The sequence below is a fragment of the Anastrepha obliqua genome, chromosome 5, assembly GCF_027943255.1.
Source record: "Anastrepha obliqua isolate idAnaObli1 chromosome 5, idAnaObli1_1.0, whole genome shotgun sequence".
Lineage (NCBI taxonomy): Eukaryota > Metazoa > Arthropoda > Insecta > Diptera > Tephritidae > Anastrepha > Anastrepha obliqua.
The window spans coordinates 47,522,083-47,540,974 of record NC_072896.1 but is presented as its reverse complement, the minus strand read 5'-3'; the positions used below and the strand labels follow the sequence as shown (position 1 = coordinate 47,540,974).

Sequence of the window (18,892 nt, the reverse complement as noted above, 5' to 3'; positions counted from 1 at the left end):
TAATTTGAAGGCAATGACCAAGCAGTTCTACTTCCTCTCTGCATTGTGAAACTAGTTGGGATGAAATGGATTTAGAGTAAAGCCGTGATAGCTGCTTGACTGTCTGAGAAGATAGCTACTCTTGCACCAATTTCTTTGTAGTGTTTCAGTAATTCGCTAGCTTCCCTGATTGCTAAAAGTTCTGCTTGGAACATGCTGGCATAGTTAGGAAGTCGAAATGATTTGGATAAGTTGAGCAGTTCTGAATAGAGGCCAGTTCGCACACCACAGTTCATCTTACAACCGTCAGTGTAGATTTCGACATCAAATATACCAATCACTTTCCCTGTAAGCCCCCGTACGGCGTAAAGAAGTCTCATGCCATATTTCGACATTCTTGATATCCCCGAAAGTTATACAAAATCGCTTAATCTCTTGTCTTATGAATCGTGCGACGATACGAGGTTCTTACTTTCACATTTATCACGTGTCTGATACGAGGTTCTTATTTTAGGCACGGAGGCAGAATCACGTCTCCCACACTTTGTTTTAGGGCAAAATATTAATAACCGAAACGACAATGACTTACTGGAATGACGAGGATTCATATCTGAGTACGTAACAGAGTCCAAAAGGTCCAAAGTACACCACCACTAGCCATATCAATCCAACACATCTGAAAGCTTTTTACCTATCTGAGTCCGTACTCATTGGCGCGTACATCCTTTAATAGGTCTTTGGTCGAGCTTTACTGCAAATTTGTGGTGGACGTCCAAGACAAATTTTTGCTTACTTAAAGGCCAAATTACTACTTGTTGTCAACTACGGTAAATTTAAATAGCCGAATATTGTTTTATTCTAACAATAATCTATAATATTTTATTTTTACGTTCTACATTTAATACAGTTCAATATTTACATTAATAATAACGTATTTTGCTGAGTGGATAAAAATCTTCGTCCGTATCACATCGCCAGGCAATAAATATTAATCTTGATTTGTACTTGGGTAAGGAAACATCGTACCTTTATCTGCAAGGGCAAAATAACAGTTATACATTTGTTTTGTAACATTATTTTTATAACACTGTGCAACAGCATAGTTGGGATGTAGGCTAGTTGAAAGCAAACAATTGTGTTTACACTTTTCTATTGAACAAACAAAGATTTTCTAATATTTGTCATAAAAGTAACAATTTTTTTTTTTGAATCAGAGCTATTGAGTCGAAAATGTATTCATTTTAGCCAGCGAATTGTCTAAATTGCACTGTGCACTGTGTATTTCTACCTCAAAATGTATTAAGTTTACCTGAGGAGTTGTAAAAATTTCCACTAAGACTAGGTTTTGGTGGAAGCTTGGGAGTGCCTTCGGTTATGGGAAAGAAATCTTTTGGAGACGATTTTGCCGGTAACGCGCTACTACCTAATGATGGTTGCGGAAAGCGTTGCTCATGTTGTTGTGTCATTGTTGTGCCATAGGGATTTATTGAAGTAGCTCCGCCTGCCGTTAGCGCAATCGCAGCCGATTTGTATCGATGATAAGGCGGTGCAACTGCTGAGTGTAAATCAGATACTTGACCTACCCCGGTTGGAATGTGTGGGGAAATTGGAGTCATAGGCGTCATTGGAGATGTCGTTGTAGAGGAGCTGAGAGCAGGCGATATGGCTTGATCATCCCAAGTTGACACCGACATTGAAGTACCAATAGTATGGTGACTCGCAGCGATAGTAGGCAACGGAAATGGGGGATATGGCGGGCATTGAGGCGGATTTGTTGTTAATGACGGAGTCTCACTTGCCGAGTGTAACGTCATTGCTGCTATGGCTATCGACGCAGATGCGACCCCGCTGCTAGCCCCAGTCGATGATCGTTTTTCTATGGCCAAATTACGTCGAATCATAATACTGCTTGTATTTGGGAGCAATAAGTTGCTCCTTAAGCTAAATTCGTTTGTTTGGCTACGAGGATAAGTGCCAATGGAATGATGAAGCCTAGGAGGGATCGGCGGTGGGCTAAGTTCGCCGTCACGTGGTGGTAGCTAAAATACAAATATGAAACCAAAAAAATAGCATAACATTAAGGGCTATTGCTGATAGTTTATGTTTAGACTTACAGTCGGTGCATCGGGTGCTTGCCTTTTTTGGGCTAAATCTGCACAGCTTTCAGTGCGCTCCTTTCTCCGAGGCGGTAATGGTGGTGGCACGGAACGATACTCAGTGCTAAGCGGGGATGGGACATTCACATGAGGAGAAACTGGTAACGGAGAATTACCCGATTCTATGTCAGGCAATTGAGGACTTGCACTGGCCACAAAGGCTACATTTACAGTAGTTCCAGTATTAGTTGGACTAAATAAAAAAAATTATGATTACATTTATATTTTTCAAGTAAAGAGTGCAATTTCATTAAATTTATATAAGTTTTGTATGAGAGCAAATTAGAAAAAGAGACACAGGCTCATTTTTAGTGCTAACCAAGGGGATTGAGAAAAATACTTTTGCAACATTTTCTTCCAATGGAAAAAAAAGAAATAAAAAAATAATAGTAAAAAGAAAAATAATATAAAATAGTAAAAAATAGTTATGAATAATACATAAGTAATCAAATTGCTTTTTTAAAGCTTTTTTCTAATAACGATCGCCCCTCGGCAGGCAATGACAAGTCTCCCAGTTCGGAGTCGGCTTAAAACTGTAGGTCCTTCCATTTATGGAACAACATCAAGACGCACGGCACAAATAGGAGGAGGAACTCGAGGCAAGAATAAAATATAAAGGGCTGCAATTCCTAGGGCGCTTTCGTCATGAAATTAAACACAGAATGTAATCGTTAACAAAACACCCTGTATATGTTATAACGTAAAGACATTCCTGGTAATGATACCACACATTTGAAGTCGCTATAGGAGTCAGCTTTACTTGGGGAGTATAAGTAATTTAAGTGGGGCAGTAACTTTAAGGCTAATTGGACAAGCTGCTGATAGCTCAGAAGGTCCCTCTTTTGAAACAAGCAAATTTAAGGAAGAGGAAACGTTTTTATTAAGAGGACAAGTCATGATGTGGACCACAGGGTATGAAAAATTGGTATAACATGTTTTGGAGCGAAGAAGCAATAATAAATTCACTTAGAAATTATGCTGGGCGATATGTCAGACGTCCTAACGGACAAGAGTTCTCACCGCAGTTCGCAAAATAAAAACTAACATTCGGAATTTAGAGAGAACGTAAGTTCGAATCTCGGTGAAACACCAAAATGAAGAGAAAAGTTTTTTCTAATAGTCGCCGCCCCTCGGCAGACAATGGCAAATCTCCGAGTGTATTTCTGTTATGAAAAAGCTCCTCATAAAAACTTTCTGCCGTTCGGAGTCGGCTTAAAATCGGAATTAACTCCAAGGAAATACCGATAGCCCCAGCTGCTAGTTGCCTTACTATTGTAATTATTTATAATATTTCATATAAATAAATAAATAAATAAACTCCAAAGAAGTTAATGTGCCTGGTGGAGTCGGAACGTCTTAACAAAAGATGGCAAGAGTACCACGGGTACACTGCAAGTAGCATCAGAGTGCCGTTTTGATAACATAATGTAGACCATTACCTACTAAAGATTACGAAACTTAAAGGAAGAAAACCTATTTATAGCCATCGACAGTGCTGTTGATGTAGTGGAGAAGAGAAAAGGGATCTAGGCTGGAGAACTGTGTTCAGGCTATCCTCAAACGACACACTAAGGAACCTCAAGCGCCTAGCCGCTAAGCTCCGACATTTGCAAAGAAATTCATCTCCAGGATCCCCACAGCCTCTGCAATGGGAGTTGTATGAAAGCCCTGAGACCAAAGTGTTTTTGAGATAGCGCACGATAAAATGGAACCCCATCTGTCTTGCGCTTTTTTAAAAAAGAAATTGTGTAGCGGTCAAGTGGACACCTATGCCTGAGATGGGGACAACGTAAATCGGTTCTTATGCCTTGGGCCCAGATAAGAGAAATGTTTCCTACATGTTCGAGTCGTTTGATCTCCTCCTTACAGGAGTTGATAGTAAAAAGCTGAAACATGGCGACGACAGGGCTTTAATTGTAGATCGGAAACATTTTATTTCTCCCATTTTACTATAAAGGGTTTACAAAGCTTTGCGAAATAAATGAAAAAATTAAAAAAGCTAAAAATAAAAAATCAACTCACCTAAAATGATTACAGCTGAATTTATGAGGATGTGATGGCGCGTTCTGGAATGGTGTTCGTGTACTTGCAGGATCTGTACGTGGGCTGATTACCACTCTTGGTAGTGGAGATGTTAACGAAGGCTCTCCACCAATTTGTTCACTCGTTACCGCATTGCTACCACTACTATTGTGCTTTTGCTGTTGCTGGTGCTGGTGCTGGTGAGGCGATTGATTTGTTCCCAACATTTCATCAGGTAAATTCCAGACATTGTCTACACGTGTTGGTGGTGTATCAATAAAAGATGGTGTGTATGACGTCTTTTCTGTGCTAGTACATGCTCCGGTTGCAAAACTCTCACCACTCCAGGCATTCGGTCCAGCCGACGAGTTTGACTTTTTAGGCAGCTGAGGTGCCGCTGATTGCGCTCCTCCATCTTCTCCATTAGAATATTGAAATTCATTCTTTGTCACAGATTCAGTACCATGACCAGCATGACCCCCACCCGTACTTGTGGAATTGTGACTCAACGTTTGTGGCTCTCCATTGCGGTCAGCTACATTCGCACTAGTATTTGCCGATGCGGTCTGTGAATTTGCATTCGAATGCGATGCACTCGCATGTGAAACATTACTGCTAGGGCTATGTTGATCAACAAGTGTTCCCCCGCTTCCACTACCACTAACTATATGGCTGCTTGCTGACTCCGCTGCATTGCCGCTTGCATGGGACGTGCTGCGTACACCAAAAATGGATGATGCTTGTAGTAGGGAGTTACCGCTCGTATTACTGCTGCTTAAGCTATTGTTGTTGCTAGTGTGGTTTTGGCGTCGAGGTTTGATACCCGGAGATTTAAGGGTAATTGAGGCCCACTTGCGCGGCTGATAAAGATAATATAATAAATAAAATAAGTTAATTTAATAATTTTAAAGTTAGAAATGAAAATCAAAAAACAGGATTATTTTTTGTATAACTCACAAATTTTGGCGCCTGCTTGCAGCCCCTGGGCTCTATGCGAAGACTTGCGTTATACAAATAATTTGATATCTCAGTATCTGTCATACCCTTGAAGGGATCCAAATTTTCCAAGAAGTTCTTTAAAAAAAATAAATTAAAGTGTAAGTAAATTAACCCACAATTTTTTAATAAAATAAGTTTTATGTAGGCCAGCAAACGTAGCTGTGAAACTGCGTTATTTAAATATATTTGGTTTTTAAAATAATTTTCAAGTATATATATACTAACCCTTATTTTTAAATCGACTGACAAGCAGTAAGGTTGATTTTGGTAAAGCAAAATTTCACCTATTATTTCGGATACTTTCCGACGTTTAGAGAAATTTATAAGCTGAGTGTTCGGTAAAAAGTCAGGATTGCCTTCTTCTAAATGTAAAATATTAGTGAGATACCGACCGAAAAATGGCACACAAGGCGGATTTATCGAGCGCAAACGTTCTTGATACTTTTTCAAGCGGCCATCATTTGGTTCCCAGCATTCTTCTAGGAATTTTTCATATCGTGCTGGTAAACCTTGAAATGTTAACTTTAATCGGTACACAGAAGCACTACCCATGGCGGCGCTGATCGAAAGTATTCCATTGAAATTATTCAATTCCAGCATCACCATCATAACCTCAATGGCACGTGCCACTATCGCAACACGTTCTTCATAATTTTCCGCTTCCGTTATAGATTTCTCAATCCATCGTGTGACATTGGTGGTATGTTTCATAATCTTCAGTAAATTTGGACTTTCCACATCCTTATCCTTTTTTGTCCATGGCGAACCAACTAGCTCCGATGGCTTGACATTTTTGTATAGTTCAAATTCAAGTAGTGTCAATTGCCGTGCCAACTCTAAAGGATGAAGCGTTAACAAGTTAATTTCAGAATCAGAAACATCAAGATGATGTTCGATTGGTGGCGGACTATGTCCATAAGCGAATGTAATCGGTTTGTGGCTCTCCTCTTGATCATTCTTTCAAAAGATATAAATAAAGTTTTAAGCAAATTGTACAGATTCATATCATGCCCACAACCTACCTTTCGTTGAACGATTTTCAAAACAGAATCCACCCACTTGCGCATTGATTTTCCATTATTAACAAGTTCTAAAAACTTTTCCAGCTCCTCCAGAAGCGTCGGATCCTTCTCAAAGTCATAAAAATGATGGTCCACCCAATGCCGTAGTACATTCAGTACACGGAACTGTACCGGTTGTGCAAACTCTTTGCGATAACGTTTCCAGTCTTCTCGTTGCGAATTTTTATGCAACTTATCAGTATCACAATTCAATGCCTCCTTATCAGTGCCTTGTACATTATCCGGATAAACCAAACTCGGATCAGGTATATTAAATCGTTCAAGCAACAACGATAACAAATTACGAGGAGTGCAAAAGTAGCGATATGTAGTCAGGAATGTGCGTACGAACATCGGATCGGCATAGATGTGAAAGGTCAATCTTTCGATTAATTTGTTCAGTGTTGCGCCCTAAAAACATGTATAAAAAACTTAGTTTTTTTTAAAATTCAAAAAATAAGAAACTTTGTTATGCTACGATTAAAAATTGAATGCTAAACATTCTCTTCAAGAACGAATCTCTTCGGTAAATATTCCATAAATTACAAACGTTTTCATGGAATGATTAGTGCTATTGCAAAGTAGGTTTAATCTTAAATATAAATGCAAAAGTTAAGTTGTTTCCCACCTTTATTTGTGGCACACCGGCACTGTCACGTTCCTCTAATACGATATTTTCTGGACTATCAGGTTCAGCAAACTTGTATAATTCCGGACTAGGCATTCGCAGTGGATGCTTCTTTTCAATATCCGTTAATATACTTTCAAGTATGCGGTCTAACATGGATTTGGTGTTAACCATTATTAGATCAGCCATCCAGTCGTTTTTGTGTTGAGCATTACGAGCAGTAAGTATAACTGGTGGTTGTATGCGAGGAGCTATTTCAAAGGAGTGTTTCAACTCGTCTGTATCTGCACGATCGTTGATTTCTACGCGTCGCATAAAAAACTTTTCCTTCACACGATACTCAAAGGAAGGTGCCCCATTAGAGGTTGCTTGACGTTTTGTATTCGCTTTACAGAGAATCATAAGTCCATCGAACAGATAAACTTTGCGTTCGGCAATGCGCTTTCCAGAGCCCATTTTACCAAGGAAATCCTCTGAAATTTATTTAAAAGTATTGCATAAGCAAATTTAAATTAAAAGTCATATAGTCTCATATGCAAACCTCGTATAAATTCATTGCAATTTTGTCCAACATCTTTATCCCAATGCTCAACAGTGTTTTGTAGTTCTCTCGTCCATTCGATAGCCAACTGGCGACGAGCACGGCTACTTAATGGCACATGCGTCTCTCTTAAAAAAGGAGGAAAACAATAAAATTTTCTGTTAAAAATATGAAATTTTAAATTCGGCCCGAACCAAACGTTTTATACCCGCGCATATTTTAATAAATTTGGAATGGACCGCCGGAAATTTAGTCTCAACAAATAAAAAAGAGGCGTGTTTTTTATCCGATCGCAATAATATTTATGTCGGCTCGATATGAAATGGCTAGCAATATATGTACTAAGTTTTGGCGAGTAAGTTTAATATGTCAATATCATATAGTGGAAGCTGCATTCTATGAAATTCCTCTTAGCTTTATTATCTTTTCAACTTGGCGCTCGGAGGGGTCAGTTATTAAAAAGCAGTACATTTAAATCGAGTTGGAAACCCATTATAAAAAAATGGGTTGGAAAACAGAAATGTCTGAAAAAAACATTTATCGTGCAGAGGCGGCTTACAACTATAGGTTCTTCCATTTGTGGAACAGCATTAGGACGCACACGACCAATTGAAGCTAGAGCTCGGTGTAATAAAGGGAGAAGCTACTGTAGGTCGCTCCATTCGTGAAACATCATCAAAGACGTACGCCACAAATAGGAGGAGCTCTATATACCAAATAAATAAATTGTTATTTCTAAGAAGATTAACTGATATTCGTGCATATTTTTATGCCAATATTATGCTGTGAATCACTTCTCTCTAATATCGGACAACAGGTCTCATTCACGTTTTTAATGTTTCGCTCGAAATGCACATTCTTGCGTTGAACAACAAAATATCGCAATTTCACTCATTAGTTAAGATGATTAAAGCTAATTTTTTCTGGTAAATTCTTGTTTGTTATAATTGCAAATGTAATTGTTTCCTTTAAAATGTTTATTGGGCGAGAAAATGGGCGAGAGCACCTCACTGCTTTCGAGCGATAACGCTAGAAATAGATGAGGAATATATCCAGAATTCATCAAGCAGACCTAAGCGAAGACGCCTAAAGTGCATGGGTGTGCCAGCAGAAAAAAACCGCTACTATCGAGAGAATTATTAAGGCACGTTTGTCTTTGTCTTTGCAAATGTCCATAGAAACAAAGACGTCAATTTATACTTTTTACGGGCGAAACTAAAATTAATATGATTGGGTAGAAAGGTTAGAGGTAGAAACATTTTTGTTCATCGTGAAAAAACTCCAAAAGTTCAATGGCCAGTGCACAACAAAGATCCCGGGATAACTTGAAAGTTTGGGGATAATTTTCTTGGAATTGGATCAATGGTGAGAATAAACGGGAATATTGATAATGGATATTCAAGAAAATACTAATCGGGTAAGAAATTAAAAAAAAAAATGTAACCAATTGGAAACGACTAACGATGTTCGATATTTTCGAACTTGTTATAATTGGAGATATTGAATTATTATTGTTTTGATAATACGGAAATAAAAGAATAGATTTTTGCAAAAGTAACTGGCCTAGGGCGGCCGCCGTAGCCGAATGGCTTGGTGCGTGATTACCATTCGGAATTCACAGAGAGAACGTAGGTTCGAATCTCTGTGAAACACCAAAATTAAGAAAAACATTTTTCTGATAGCGGTCGCCCCTCGGCAGGTAATGGCAAACCTCCGAGTGTATTTCTGCCATGGAAAAGCTCCTCATAAAAATACTACCGTTCGGAATCGGCTTGAAACTCTAGGTCCCTCCATTTGTGCAATAACATCAAGACGTACGCCACAAATAGGAGGAGGAGCTCGGCCAAACACCCAAAAAGGGTGTACGTGCAAATTATATACATATGTATATATATAAAACGGGCCTAGTAACATCCAGTAAAAATAATCATCATTATATGTTCTTGTGGGGAAGTGCGCTATTTCTTTGTCCATAGCTGTATATAGGACCGTAGAGAGCATATCCGGGCCCCGGGGGAAAATTACAAATGCGGGCTCTTTCCAATTATGTCTAATTCCGGGCCCGGGGTAAAAAGTCCGCGATAATGAAATAAACATCAGATCATTTATATTAAAAAATAGCATTTTTCGTTGAATATCAAAATAACACCTCTTATTGGAAAACCCTTTATAATATGGAGGCTATTGATGGCATTTGTTTAGTTAAGAGGTTAGGGGTAGTCAGAATTTTCAAACGAAACAAACGCTGAAAGTTCGAAGTAAAGCTACGTCGAGAAGAGGGCATAGCATATCATAGCAAGGGCAGCCGACTCCTGAAGTTTGGTTTTTAAAAAGTAAATGCATATATATGTATACGGAAGTTTTATAGTAACTACTTATCTTAGTGCTATAGATAATATACTTTTATGTTAAAAAAAATACGTACTTAGGCAGACTTCCTAATATGCTCTCAAGCTCACTTTGCAAAGGACACAGTAAGCCTTGCACTTGTTTGAAGCTTTCAATATCATCTTCGGACCGGCTGAGCTCTCTCAACACATTTATGTAATCGAAGTAAACAAAAGCATGCGATACCGGCACTAAAAGCAATTTAGGAAGATAATACTTAACAGCATCACGGAATCCATGACCAGCGGACATTAAAGACATTGCCTGAAATAAACAATATTGCTTTAGTTAAGTATGCAATTGCAAAAATTTACTTACATCTGGTTTAGCTAATAGAGTTTGAAGTGCTTCTTTGGATTTTAGTGAAGTCACTTCATTGGCATATTTGGAATATACATGCAATTCCTCTCCCTCCGCCAGTTCTTCAAAACAGCTGCCCACGCAGGGTGCGCCCTGTTCTTGCGACATCTCTATTACGTCTTCTAATGAGCTGAGTAAGGTTGCGGTTACTTCGTAAATGTCCATTATATTTGAAAATATAGGTTCCAACTCTCTTGGGTCGCGTACAATTTTGGCTAGTTCCTCACGGAAAACACGTATTATCATATGCAAGTCACGTTGGTACTGCTTTTCATCGTTAATAAGATCTTTTACTACTTCTTCATATGTTGTACTGGCGCGTTGTGCTGGTAGAGTTGGGAGATTATTTGCCAAGTTGCTAGATTTCATATCATTTTGATAGAACATATCCATCAGCACTTTATCAGCGCACATCGCTACTTCAATGTCCTCTTTTGTTATTTCCAAATGCTTTATTTTACGAACATAATTGCCGGCCAAATTTAGTATATCTGCAGATATATACTCCAATATAGCAACCAGGAACACAGAGACATTGCTGTCAATTTTATATTGAAGCACATCCTGTCGTGCAAGAAGAAATTTATTAGTTTATCAAATAAAAATCGGCATTGTATCAGTTAATTGTTGAATAAAATATTAACATAAATAACACTAAGTTTGTGCAGTAATTCCTACAACTTGTTGTTGTAATAGAAGTGTTATCATCAATGGTGGAAAAAGAGGGAGAATATAAGAGTGCGGCGGTTGTGTGCTTTGTTTTTATTTTGTTTTCTTGAAGTTGAGAACAGGTAGCTCATAGCGAGTGTGATATACCAGTTTTCTTAAAACCTTGTACACTTCTTTTACAAATAATTGAAAACTATTTTGTATAATTTCTAAATTAATAAGAGGGTTCTACCTTTTGCAGCATGCTGTGTACTCTGTCCGTTGGCAGCACGCATTTTTTCTTTTTAGAGGAAACCGTTTCCCTGGCCTCATTTAAAGCCCATTGGTCAATTGGATATGGAAATGATTTCTTCGCTTTTTCTTCCACATCCTATAATAAATTAGAGTTTTAATACATGCATTTCATCTTTATACGGGTTTTCATTACCTGTACAGTGTGGGGCAGTGGTTTAGCGCATAACATCGCTAAGATGCGCAAGCAAAGTGTTTCCACAAACAGAAGCGCATCTTCTTTGGCCGATAAGCGTGGGTGTACTTGTTCTAGCACCTTTTATTAGGAAACAAATTTAAAATAGCATTTGTTGACAATTCTCCTATTTTTATAAAAACTTTGTTATAAACTATTTTCACTAACCTTTCTCAGGGACGGTATAAATAATCCTTTCCAGCGCCCTGCATTTTCGCTTTTGGTAAAATCGTAACCATCGTCATCGCAGCTGCTGCTAGAAGCATGCGGAGAAGAGAACATTTCGATTCTCTAACCGTTCAGCTAACTCCAATAACAACCTCCACGACCTACACCGTTTGGGTTTTCTCTGCACACCCCGTCACAATTGTAAATTGAGACGAAGTTATCAAACTGGAGATACCCTATTTACACTAGCCGCCATTGTTAGTAAATTTCAGAATGTCTATCATTCCCCGATTTTTTATTACGGCTCGTTCGGTTTTAGCAATACACCAAAGTATTGAATATATGTATTTACTATTGCATTCGCTACTACAGTGGAACTGTTTATTGCAATAATTCACTTTTCTCTATACGCCCTGCGCACTTTGACTAAAAATTTAATGTCAAATTCACTTTGTACAAACATAAAATCTCATTACAGAATGCGTATATCTATTTTGCGATTTGTAGTAAATACAGGTTGAAAAAATTAACCAAATACTGAAAAAAATCGATTCGATTTTCACTCACTTTACAGGGTTGCAGCCTTGTATGTTTCAGGGTTAAAAGGTACTGCACATACTATGGTGTATTGAATAATAGCGAAAATATATATATACTAATACAAAGTCTTGTGCATGATTAATATTAGTCATAGCGCCTGATTTATTTATTCATTAATGCAAAATATTTGAATTGAATTATTTCTTAAAAATATAAACTACCATTTGAAGTTAAACTGCTTGAATGTGGATTGTGACTCTGCTAAGCTTAATGCGTTCTCAAAAGAGTGACATATGTTAAAATAATACGTACCTTACACACACCCACACATACACACACAAATTTTTCCCATTATTTTTGGCCAGCATAAGATTTTAGTGGAATATATTATTTCGTCCTTGTTTCATCCTAGATGTAAAAATTTCGCCATTCCGGCTTCGGTAAATTGAATAAATTGAAACGATTGGTCCGGCTAGTGAACAAGAAGGTGAGGTGTCTCGTGTCAAGTAGTTAACTGTCTCTTTTGACAGTTATAATTTAAAAGTAAAGGGTGATCCATTTAGAGGTATCAGACTCTAAATTGAAATAAAACAATAAAAATTCAAATTGATTGTGCAATCTTTATTATTTTTGTGTAGAACCATTCATGACATTTCATTTTTAAAGTTAATCCCTTCAAATGTTGGCCGCAACTGCGCGGTGTAATTCGACTATTCGTAAACACCAATTTTTTATGACTCGCAAAGGACTTCGGCCCGAATTACTTTAGTAATATTGGCTTCCAATGTCTCAATCGAAGCTGGTTTATATACAAAGCATTTATATACCCCCACAAATATATTAAAAGTCCAAAAGTATGATATCACACGATCTTGGTTGGCAATCCCTTGGTCTGAAACGAGAGATAAATTGCTCACCTAAACGACGACGCAGTAAAACCATTGTTTCTGTATGGTTGGCTGTAGGTTGTATAGCAAGCAACGCCGTTTTGTTGGAAGATCACGGGTTTTAATTTCCAGCATCCAAAAGTCGTTTACCATGGCGCGATAGCGTTGGCTATTTACTGTTACATTGGCGCGCGCCTCGTCTTTGAAAAAATATGGGCCGATGATTACTCTAGCCCATAGGCCGCACCAAACGGTTGTTTTCAATGGATGTAATGGCTGTTTGTTGGTTCTTGAATGGCTCCGGGTTGCTCCTCAGCTCAAATATGGCATATCCCTTGCTTATTGGCATATCCCTTGATGTATTGAGTTTTACAGTTGTCTCGCGAGATCTGTCAAGAAAACCATATTGGAAAAAGTACTTCCAATCCGATCACCCTTGGAAGAGGGATGTACAAGGTAAGGAAAACGGCATCGAGTTGCTCGTTTTATGTTTTCGTTTTTCCCAATGTTGTTGTTGACTATATACTAAAAACTGAAACAATTGTAAGCAATGGAGTTGTCGAGTGTGAACCGACTGGCAACACCAAAACGTTTATATCCGGCCAAGGACTGTCACTTCAGCAGCATTCCCCATATATGTATGGGGAATGTTTATGCTGCTACAACAACAACCCAAACAGAATTATGTTAGCACTATGCTTAATGTGTTACTTAGGCGAAGCCAATCAGTTTCATCAATTTGTGCGTGTATGTTAAGCATAGCACTAAGTTCCCGTTTCAAGTGAAATGTCTGTCAAAATCACTCAAATCTCATTGCCGTGAAATATGCGTGAAATTTCCTATAAATCTCACGGCAAAGTAGTGTTGAGTTCACGTCGTGGAAACACCGCGCAATATGCTAGCAACATGATGCTCGCAACATTGGCTCACATCTACAGGGTCCGGCACTCAAAGTGTAACCAATTAAAAAGGCCATAAATTTAGTTTAGAAAATTAATTTTATTAAATTCAAAGTAAAAAATGTGTGAAAATAATACAAAATTTAGAATCAATTTATTTTTGCTCGATATGACCACCTTTTGCCTTGACTATGGCCTTGAGACGGTCCAGAAACGAATCGCAAACGGCCCGAATATCACTTGCTGGTATTTTGGCCCACTCGTGGACAATGGCTTTTTCGGCGCCTCGAGACTGGTGAAACTTTTAATTCGGACCTTGCTCTCCAAATTGGCCCAAAGATAATAATCCATCGGATTCACGCCTGGTGAATTTGAGAGCCATTATGAAGTTCGGAACGTTGTTTTTTAGCCATTCTTGGTTCACTCGAGCTTTGTGAGACGGTGCCGAGTTCTGTTGAAACGTCAATGGCCTGCCACAGAAATGTTTGTCTGCCCACGGCATCAGAGCAACCTCTACAATACTTTCCCGATAATATTTCGCATTTATCTCGATGAAATCGATTGGAGAGCGCCCATCTGCGGTTACAGCCCAAACCATTACCTATGGCGAGTGCTGCCTCCTGGTGGCCAATCGATGACTCAACCTCTCGTATGAACGGTCGGTCAAATAACACCTATCGTTTAGGGAGGTTACGAATTGCTCAATTTGAAAAATTTTCTCGTCAGAAAACACAATGTTCGGAAATTGGCTGTTTTTGGCCAAGCGAAGCAACTCCTTCGCTCTCTCAAGTCTGACTTGTTGCACCAAAGCGGTGTAAGATCATGCGCCTTTTGGATCTTATAAGGCTTGAGATTATTTTTCCGTATGCGAGGGATGCTACGGTCAGATATTTTCAGTTCTTTCGTCATTTGATTGGCACTTCGTCGGGGATTTCGCTCAAATCGCTTCTTTCACTTTCACGTGACGATACAGTCTTTTGATGACCACCTGTATAACGTTTCGCGATGCTACCAGCATCATTGTATCGAGTAATGGTGCGATAAACAAAAACTTTATTTACTTTAAAGTGCTCGAGCTCGCAAACAATCGCAATATAATGCAATCACACTATTAAGTTTGAAATCCATTATTGTATTTCTTTTTTCGCGTTTATTCTCGGCAAAATACTTCCGCGCGCTTGTAAACAATACTCTGGGCTGTCATTAGGCAACTAACAGACAGCTGTTGCCCGTGCATAAGTCGCCTGGCTGGCGCTATGGAAGACCCGGCGGTTCAGCCCCGTTTCTGTACTATATACCATGAGTAGTTACAATCAAGAAATCGACTACTGATGCTTTCCATTTCAATTCAACCGGGCTATTCGGGTCATGTTCTTCGATTTCGATGTAACTCAAATATGTTGCTCTCTGGTCAAAATAATGAGACACGTATTTTTTTTGTTCGCCCGAAAAAATTTTTTTTCAAGAGTTATCGGCAATTTTGTTTTTCGGCTCAAAATCGATTTTTTTTATTTATATAAGAAACATTTTTTTTTAAATGCCCATAACTTAGTCAAAAATGAACCGATTTTAATAATTCTGGGTTCAAAATGATCGTCATTACTTACAGGAGCGACTTAATGTAGAAAAAATTGCAAAAAAGTAGTTAAAATTTTTTTATTTAGCAAAAAAGAAAAAAAAATGAAATTTTTTCGAAATTCAATATTTCAAAAAGTGTATTTTTTTTTTTATAACTTTTTCCAAATCAAAAGGACATCTCAAACTTTAATTGAGCTGAATGCCTAGTAGCTAAAATGAGTTGTTTTTGATTAATGAATTTTTGAGTAAAAACCCTGTTTCGCACTTTTTGTTTTTTGCAAAATAAAACATTTTCAACTTCTTTTTTGCAATTGTTTCTACATGAAGTCACTCGTGTAAGTAATTACAATTATTTTGAACCTAGAATCATTCAAATCGGCTTATTTTTGACTAAGTTATGAGTAATTAAAAAAAATTGTCGTATATAGATTCTTTCCATTTCAATTTAAAAGGGCTATTTGAGACATGTTCTTCGATTTCGATGTAACTCAAATATGTTGCTCTCTGGTCAAAATAATGAGACACGAATTTTTTTGTTCGCCCGAAAAAATTTTTTTTCAAGAGTTATCGGCAATTTTGTTTTTCGGCTCAAAATCGATTTTTTTTAATTATATAAGAAAATTTTTTTTTTAACTGCTCATAACTTAGTCAAAAATGAACCGATTTTAATAATTTTGGGTTCAAAATGATCTTTATTAACAGGGCACTGCCTAGTTGCAGCACATGCTTACAAGCTACATAAATCTAGCTCTTAACGATCCTTGCAGAAAAACCCTGGAGCGTCCTCTACGCTATGATACCTCGGTGCTCTCAGTTTTGAAAGACTAGAATCTATCCCTGAACAGGAGATTGAGCGACTCCTAAAATTCGCGAATAATACGCGCATCCTAAGTGATGCATTTTTTCGCTATAAAAAAAAAGACTCTGATCTGGTATCTCTATGATCGGGCTAAAATGGTCTCTGCGAGGCTTCGGCCAGCCAATATAACCTAACCTGTTCTCATTCATAGATAATCTTTGTTGTTGTTTTAGAATGATAATTTCAATCCGTCTCAAGATGGTGTGGCACGGTAACTCGACTACTGTACTAGGCACATGATTGTGTTTTACAAACAAAAAACAAAAAAATGCTCTTTATTTCATTTTGAAAGTAGCTCCGAGTGGTTTTATTCAGTTATTGGTATTAATAACCTGTACATAGTGATTTTCAATAACATTATTATTTATAGTATATTAACTTAAAACTGAAAATCGTACTTAAAAATTAGTGTTGTTTTTATTTTATTTTTATAGCATAAACAAAGAATAGTAAGCAACCGGGGACTTACGTCTGCGAGTTTTTCATCGGTGCCGATTTTTAGCTAAATGTTATTTTTATTTTTCCCTTTTTATGTTGCACAAAAACAAGCAAAATGAATAGTAAATTCCCAGAATATCCAGCCAGGCGTGAACACAGTTAATATACATACATACATATGTACTTGTATATCATGGATTTGGTACTTGTTACTTAAGATTTATATGACTAGTAGAGACATTTTGTCAAATTACAATTACTTAATACAGTTACATACATACATACAAACATACATCCATTACATGTAATGGTCACCAATCTAATAAATATAAGAGTTAAACAATGGACCACATAGAAAATTTGTTGCAAAATGCGCAAAATCTTATTATTATTATTATTATTATTATTATGAGGGGATTTAGCCCTGCGGCCTGCAAGATCAATTGTGCGCCGTTCATGGATTCCGAGCTTTTCTCTGAGCCCAACTTGCTCCATAAATTTTAGTATTTGTGCTCTTTATTGAGTTTTATTTCCTCCTCAGGTGTTTGTTCCGCTTATACATCAGTGGTGGACGCGATCCCAGCACATGCATGGCGGTTTCATCTTTCTACCTATAGATTCTGCAAGTGTCCTTGGAGTATAATTCCAGGCTAGAAGAAGATGATTCAATCTACAATGCCCTTCTTAGAACTCCTGTGATGATTCTAAAAATATTCTTATTTAATTCCGTACTAGCATTGTTTTTGATTGCGATAAGCCCGGTATGATCTTCTTTGTCTTTCCTCTACTTCCTGAATACGAAGGTAGAAGTTACTCTTCTCTGTGCCACAAAATGGCTCTGGGTCTATAAAAATTGTATTACTGCGCGCTTAATCTTAAATGGAGACTTAATTAAACATAATAATTAGTCTAAATTGTCTTGCATAAATTGAAGAATTGATTGAAGAGACTGTGGCTTTTGAAGTTAAGAACTCCTTGGCGTTTTAGAAAATTTCATATTTTCCTACATAAATCTTATATATGTATGTATATGCATGTTTAAAGCTCTACATGGAAATTACAGACGCACAAGTATGTATGGCATGCATACAGACCCAAAAACAAACCACAGGCTCCTCTAACGTCTTTAGAGATTTCTATATACAGTGGCTCACAGCTTATTTCAACCAGCACCCTGAAAAAAGTTTGTCTTCCTATAAAATCTAAACTAAAAGCGATATCAAAAAAATTTAAATGCAAGTAGTTAATATAATGTTTCAAAATAAAAAATATGAATTCATTTATTTTTTTAAATGTATTTATTACGTTTTTAGAACTTAAAAACTAAAAAATCAACCAAAAAGAATGCCACAGCTTATTTCAACCACATACTTTGGCAGCTGAGCAATGATACGTTATTTTACTTTGCAACGGTAGTTTGTTTTTCTACGCTTTAGTCGCTCTATTCTTAGAATTTTAGAATATATTTCTAATGAATTTTGAGAGTAGATCTTGCACAAAAATTCATTACGCAAAATGGGACCACGCACAACCATCGAGCAGCGAGAGCTTGTCCTCAGCCACTATAAATCTGGTCATTCCCGCAGGAAAATTGGGGAGATGGTTGGACTTAGTGATTCCACAGTCCAAAGCATCATTTACCGATTTGTTCGCGAAAATAGAACCCATGACAAGGGTAGAAGTGCTCCCAACAAAATTTTTAATTCATCAGACGAGCGCTATATTGTTCGCAAAATCAAGGCAAACCCAAGATTATCGGCTCCAAAAGTGGCCAATGAAGTTGAGGAAGAGCTGGGCAAGTCATGCCACCCAGAAACGATTCGCCGGGTGCTTCGGGAGCATGACTTCAATGGCAGAGTAGCGCGCAAGAAACCATTTATAAGTGACAAAAATAGGAAGTGTCGCCTGAAGTTTGCCCAGGACAATTTGCACAAGGACAATGCCTATTGGAATACAGTGTTATTCTGTGATGAGTCGAAATTTAATATTTTCGGATCAGATGGAGCTTCTTATGTGTGGCGTAAGCCCAATACTGAACTGCAAGCTAAAAATTTAAAGGCCACAGTAAAGCATGGCGGTGGCAGCGTTATGGTATGGGCCTGTATGTCGGCAGCCGGCGTCGGAAACCTCCAATTTATTGAAACGACTATGGATAAAACTGCTTATCTCGAGATATTGAAGGCCAATTTGCTTCAAAGCGCAGAAAAACTTGGTATTGCGGACGTCTTTAGGTTCTACCAAGATAATGACCCGA

The 18,892-nt window shown here is 37.8% G+C and overlaps 1 protein-coding gene across 1 annotated transcript; it reads right to left on the bottom strand.

The window, feature by feature from the left end:
- Nucleotides 1–827: 827 nt before the first annotated feature.
- Nucleotides 828–11,967, bottom strand: LOC129247146 (protein son of sevenless). Its single transcript, XM_054886100.1, has 14 exons — nt 11,438–11,967; nt 11,231–11,350; nt 11,036–11,173; nt 10,093–10,698; nt 9,812–10,038; nt 7,387–7,514; nt 6,846–7,318; nt 6,179–6,628; nt 5,382–6,113; nt 5,115–5,231; nt 4,158–5,017; nt 2,094–2,328; nt 1,289–2,018; nt 828–1,011 (listed from the first exon to the last, which is right to left on the bottom strand). Exons 1-14 carry the CDS (start codon nt 11,549–11,551, stop codon nt 968–970), a joined length of 4,974 nt encoding a protein of 1,657 aa, XP_054742075.1. The 5' UTR covers nt 11,552–11,967; the 3' UTR covers nt 828–967.
- Between the last annotated feature and the right edge of the window lie 6,925 nt (nt 11,968–18,892).